The 6,032-nt window shown below is 40.8% G+C and overlaps 1 protein-coding gene across 1 annotated transcript; it reads right to left on the bottom strand.

Moving 5' to 3' along the window:
- Positions 1–674: 674 nt before the first annotated feature.
- Positions 675–5,355, bottom strand: foxj1a (forkhead box J1a). The gene is made up of 2 exons (XM_051714395.1): positions 4,786–5,355; positions 675–1,584 (listed from the first exon to the last, which is right to left on the bottom strand). The coding sequence occupies exons 1-2, from the start codon at positions 5,353–5,355 to the stop codon at positions 736–738; spliced, it is 1,419 nt and encodes a 472-aa protein (XP_051570355.1). The 3' UTR covers positions 675–735.
- Positions 5,356–6,032: the final 677 nt, after the last annotated feature.

The following is a 6,032-nucleotide window of genomic DNA, read 5'->3' as shown; positions in this document are numbered from 1 at the left end:
GAAATGGGTCAGGAACTTCAGTTAATATTCACATCAACTCACATGATTGTTGGTGCCAGATGGGCTGTTTTGAGTATTTCTGTAACTGCTGATCTCCTGGGATTTTCACACACAACAGTCTCTAGAATTTACTAGAATGGTGCCAAAAAACATCCAGTGAGCGGCAGTTCTGTGGACGGAAACGTCTTGTTGATGAGAGAGGTCAACAGAGAATGACCAGACTGGTTCAAACTGACAAAGTCTACAGTAACTCAGATAACCACTCTGTACAATTGTGGTGAGAAGAATATCATCTCAGAATGCTATTCTGAGATGTGGGTTAGCGCTGTTTTGGCGGCACAAGGGGGACCTTCACAATATTAGGCAGGTGGTTTTAATGATGTGGCTGATTGGTGTATATTCCATTATGTAAATTTGGATTGTAAATAACAACAAACTTGCTGTTTCAAGTCCAGTGCTGGTTTTAGAATCCGGTGTTTCATTATTTTAAGCAATCTCTGAGGATCTTGATTAGATTAGATTTAAGGTCAATGATGGTATAACTTGTCAAATGCAAAAAACATAATCATAAAAATTTGTATTAGAAATAGACACACCTTTAAAAATACATTTTCACAAGGGGTTCATGGAATCCAGTATGAAATCTTTGTGGGTAAACAGTCTTAACCCTCTTTGTTCTGGAACTTGTTTGGGTACAAAGGACTCAATGTAATTGAAGTGTCACTAATAACCTCCTCAAAGGAGAGACTCGATCTTACTGCTTATATCACCTCCAAGAGAGTCTCCTAGGTCAAACAGTTGATCAATGTTGACTGTCGAGCTACAAAGGAAGTCTGGACGGTTGCCTTCTTCTGCATCTGACCAGGAACTCTGTAGAAATGCTGTGGCCAGAAATGTTTCCTCATCAAAGTCTTCTTCGCTGCTCCTTTGTGTTTCCATTAACACATGGCTCTCAACTACACCACCAGGAGCTTCAAGAGGGCTGATATGGGTGCCCCTAACCATCAAGTCATCATCTTGTGGGATTGGGCTCAAAGGAACCCCTTCATTTAAGCTCAATTCTCCATTAAGGGCTGAGTCCAGCAGGGTGTCCCAGTCAAAGTTGCCCTTCAGAGAGCTTAAGTCTTCTTGCTCGTCCATGTCCAGCAATGGGGAGCTTGAACGTCGTGAAGCTTTGCTTCCACCAGTCCTGTAGGCGTAAGGCTGTTTCCTCTTGTTGCCCTTCCCTGAGACCCAACTACTAAGCATGGTGGCTTCAGCCAAACGAGGGTCCCAGTTCTGATCTGCTCTCGTGGCTTCCTCAAACTCTTTCAGGAGCTGATGGGACTCAGGACTCACACAAAGACTTCCACTCAATCCAGTGGTGGCCACAACTTGTCCTGTCTGGGAGTTCATCCGGACCCGGTTCTGCAGAACTGGGTTGATTTTCACAGGGGGCATTTGACGTTTCTTGTATGCACCACTGAGGAGACGTTCTGCGTATTGGGGGTCGATCTTCCAGAAGCCTCCCTTCCCTGGCTCATCCTTTTGTCTTGGGACTTTAATGAAGCATTTGTTCAATGACAGATTGTGGCGGATGGAATTCTGCAATGAAGAACGGTAGATGAATTAGTAAATTTGGCTGAATTTATAACGTGAGCCAGGTGTCAGCATAGTCACATGGGAACTTGATATGTTGCTACAAAATGTTCAAATATACTGGCATCGACCATATTCTGCCGAGTTACTGACAAGCACCATCCCCCATCAGACATTTTTGCAACAATATAAACACGTTTACCTGACACAAGCAGCTTTAGAGATGCTGGTCCCATTGAAACCAGGAATTAATCGCGTTAAACAACGGTGAGTGCGATTCGAAGGTTGCATTTCCCCTCTAAGATAACATTTTTACTCCACTGATAATTAGGTTTAGGGTTGGAGTTTGGATTAGAGCATATGGTTAATAGAATATACATTCCTACTGACTGTAGAACCTCATTTACAACTAAAAACACAACTCGCACCACTCTGTGGACATTTCACCCCAAAACTGGAGTTCACACATGCTCATAGGTTCAACCAGGGACTAAAAACGAAATGTTTTTTATTTCGGTTCATTTTGAGCTGAAACAGTCTTTTTTGTTCAGATTCTAGCATTCCACAGCCTCCTTTATAAATGGTAACCAGACTGAACGAAATTAAGGAACAGTTAATAACATTCTTTTTAAAATGACAGAACAGTGAAATACAGGTGATATACCAGCAGCAGGGTGTCCAGATCTCACAATAGAAACAAGGCACCTTTTTTGGAAAAACAAGCTCAAAATAAGCAACTTTCCTCAACCAAAATAAGCAAAAACAAGCGATTCAGTTCTTTCCCATGTGGGGGAATTTTCTGGGCAGTAATCATAACAAGCTTAGTACTGTATACAGTACCCTATAACTAATGTCAATAAATACATTTTTTATAATAAATATATCCCCAAAAATATTTTAAATATTTCAAATATTAATTTGGCCACCTAAACTCAATTAATAGCCTAAATCTCTCACATACACACACACACACTGCGTGGGCGGGTTCGGACTAAATGTCAGCTTTTGCGGGTCGAATTATTATTATTATTATTTATTTTAAAACTGCTTTTTAAACTAGTGGTGTCCTTCAGAATCAAAGTGCATGCTTATATTCTACTAAAAAGAGAGAAGCCTCATTTTTTCGGGCAACAGGAAGTACCAACAGAAAATGTACTGTGACAAACCTTTTGATCTTTGGTTTCATGTAAAAATTATAGGAACAAAATTAACCGGTTATTAACCAGTTACCAGCATTTAAAAATAATGTTTTCACTCCAGAACAATTGAAAAGGGTTTCGTTCCCATTTTCGGTTATGTTCTGCAAAAATTTCATTTGTTTCCAGTTTTCATTCCTTGAACTGTTTAAAGTCCCTGCTTTCAACACTTCCAGCTTCGTACACTGGGGGCAGTGGTTCGAATTTCAGTAAGCATATACTGATTTCAGCTGAAGAACTTTCAACCTGCTGTCACCAAATTAACAGTGCAAACAGCCTAGAAGTGTGTAATTTCTGCGCCACTAGCATCACCAAAATAAATTGGTTTCCCTGAACACTCCCCTCATGTGCCATTGGTCAGAGAACAGATTGTCTGGCCCCAAACTCATACCATTGGGTGATTCAATGATGCTGTGTTGGGCAGTTGGGCTGCCCAAGCAAACAGAGCCATGCTTCATAGCGCCACTTTTCAGGGAAATAAACGTACGAATGGCTTATTTATTGTTATCTCTTCATTCTTAACTTTGAGAGAGTATTTTAACTTCCAAAAAAATTACTAATTCCACCTTTAATTTTTGGTTCAATCTTTGGTCAAATTGTGTGTCTGGTTCAACAAATTTAGACTTGTGAAAGCACTTGGTTTTATTATGATACACTTTACTGAAGTACACATGTATAGAAGTCATACATTAAATACCCCATGTAATGGCTTGTTTGGCTCAGTTTTCTTTCCCGTCCTCAGTTTTCTTTAGCCTCAAAGCTAAGAGACATGGACTTAAAGCCACAAAAATCCTGATTTCATAGGTTCTTTAAAGAATCCACTGATCCTGCATCAATGTATTGGGCAGGTAGACCAACCACCATACCACAAGGTAATTTTGTTTAAATGAAGCACTGACCTCCTAACCTTGGTTAAACATTGTTTTGGTTAAAATAACTAAAAACTGAAGGAATGTCTATGTAGTCTTCAAAAAACTGAGCCCATGGCTGAGGGGTTCATTAATAATTTACCAACAAATATATATTTTTAGAAATCCCCCCGTTTTTTAAATTATCCAACGTATGAGCTCATTCTTCCTCCTATCCTCACTTTGGAAAGCAGTTAAAAATTATGAACAAGTTTTAAATGAAGCCAAAGGGGCTTGTTCAAATGTCAAATGTAACTTTGTCTTTGTGCTACAACTTAGCTCAGTGGTTAAATGGGTCTATACTTTTGCTGCTATTCTTGCATCTTGAGAACAATTAATTACCTATTCATTACAACTAAGCTGATAATGCTCTTCCTTTTTGTGGCAGTCATGCCAAAACTCTGAAAAATATCAAGTTCTTAAACAACAGCGTTCTGAGAGGTTTAAATTGGTCTCTCTCTCTAATCACAACCTACTTTTGCAGGTGCTAAAAAGGCTCTCTTTTTTTTGTCTCCCCAATTTGGAATGCCCAATTCCCAATGCGCTCTAAATCCTCATGGTGGCATAGTGACTCGCCTCAATCCGTGTGGCGGAGGACGAATTTCAGTTGCCTCCGCATCTGAGACTGTCAATCCACGCATCTTTTCACGTGGCTTGGTGAGCGCATTACTGTGGAGACGTAACATGTATGGAGGCCCACACTATTCTCCAAGGCATCCACGCACAACTCACCACGTGCCCCACCGATAGCGAGAACCACATTATAGCAACCACAAGGAGGTTACCCCATGTGACTTTACCCTCCCTAGCAACCGGGCCAATATGGTTGCTCAGGAGACCTGGCTGGAGTCACTCAGCACACTCTGGATTCGAACTCGCGACTCCAGGGGTGGTAGTCAGCGTCAATACTCGCTGAGCTACCCCGGCCCCCACTAAAAAGGCTCTCTTAAACAATATCAAAATAGCCCTCTTTTGCTCTTTGCAAAAAAAGCAAATGATGTGGATATCAGGGTAGGCCATCCAGGAGCTGCATTTAGTATGTAAGTGTGAATAAGTTCAAGGCATTTTATCCCTCTAAGCAATATTAGCCAATTGAATCTTACCTGCCAAGTGGGATCTGCATGGCGGAAGTAACAGAAGTTGTCTGTGATCCATTTGTAGATGCATGAGAGGGTGATTTTGGTTTTCTTACTGGCTTGCATGGCCATGCAGATGAGAGTTGCATATGAGTAAGGAGGCTTGAAATGAGGGTTGGTCTTATAATCGACTTCATCCGGACAGTGCCCGTGTGCAACCAAGCTGGGTAGAGCCGACAATGAAGGCACCCTGCAGAACGCCGCCGCCGTTGGTTTGCCAGGGGTCAATGGCATACCAATGGACGCTGGATCTCCGGCTAAAGGAGATGCAGGTGCATCCGAGCCTACTTGGTTCCCGAAGAAGTGACTCTGGTGATGGCTGGATGAAGATGAGTGTTGACCCCCACTGGCGTTGAGAATTGAGAATTCCTGAAGCCATTGAAGGCTGGTCAGACTGTCGTCTAAAATGTCAGAGCTGCTGTTGTACTCAGTGGAGCTCCTGTCTAACTGTTCAGCCTGGGCAGCGGCAGTGACCACCTCCTCCTCAAGACCCACCGAGCCCTCCGGCCAGGGGTCCGTACAGCTCATGGACAGCATGGTCCCTTCACCTCCCCAGCCAAATCCTGATGAGAAATAAAGTTTACAGCAGGGGGTATCAACCTTTATAGACCCAGGGACCCCCCACCCAGACTCTCAGCCAACCCTGGGACTCCCAATACCTAATGTGTGTATATATATATATATATATATATATATATATATATATATATATATATATATATATATATATATATATACAGAGTAGGCAGGGTTACTTTTGAAATGTATTCCACTACAGATTACAGAATACATGCTGTAAAATGTAATTTGTAACGTATTCCGTTAGATTACTCAAGGTCAGTAACGTATTCTAAATACTTTGTATTACTTCTTCAGCACTGGTAGATTTTTTCACTTGTTTTGACTATAAAAACTCTGCCAGTAGAGTAAAACAAAATACACATGTTAAAAATACATTCTCTGAAAAACCTAAATATCTTATGCAGTGTTGTTTCGAAAACAAGATAAATCAAACTGATCTTGTTTTAAGGATTTTTAGATATTTTTACAGGAAAATGATACAAATATTATTATCAAGAATATGATTTTTGCCCTAATATCAAAGTCTTACAAGAAAAAAATAGAAATTATGATCCAACATGAATTTTCTTGATAAAAAAATATGATCGTGCCTGGTAACGTGCATGTAAAATGGCTAGAAATAGCATTTTATC

Source organism: Myxocyprinus asiaticus, chromosome 13 (genome assembly GCF_019703515.2).
Source record: "Myxocyprinus asiaticus isolate MX2 ecotype Aquarium Trade chromosome 13, UBuf_Myxa_2, whole genome shotgun sequence".
Taxonomy (NCBI): Eukaryota; Metazoa; Chordata; class Actinopteri; order Cypriniformes; family Catostomidae; genus Myxocyprinus; species Myxocyprinus asiaticus.
The sequence above is the reverse complement of the archived record's forward strand: the minus strand, read 5'-3'. Positions and strand labels throughout refer to the sequence as shown.

Coding starts and splice junctions, on each gene's coding strand:
- foxj1a (XM_051714395.1), bottom strand. CDS start 5,355: ATGCTGTCCATGAGCTGTACGGACCCCTGGCCGGAGGGCTCGGTGGGT. Junction 1,585..4,785: donor ATGCAGATCCCACTTGGCAG/GTAAGATTCAAT, acceptor TCTTCATTGCAG/AATTCCATCCGCCACAATCT.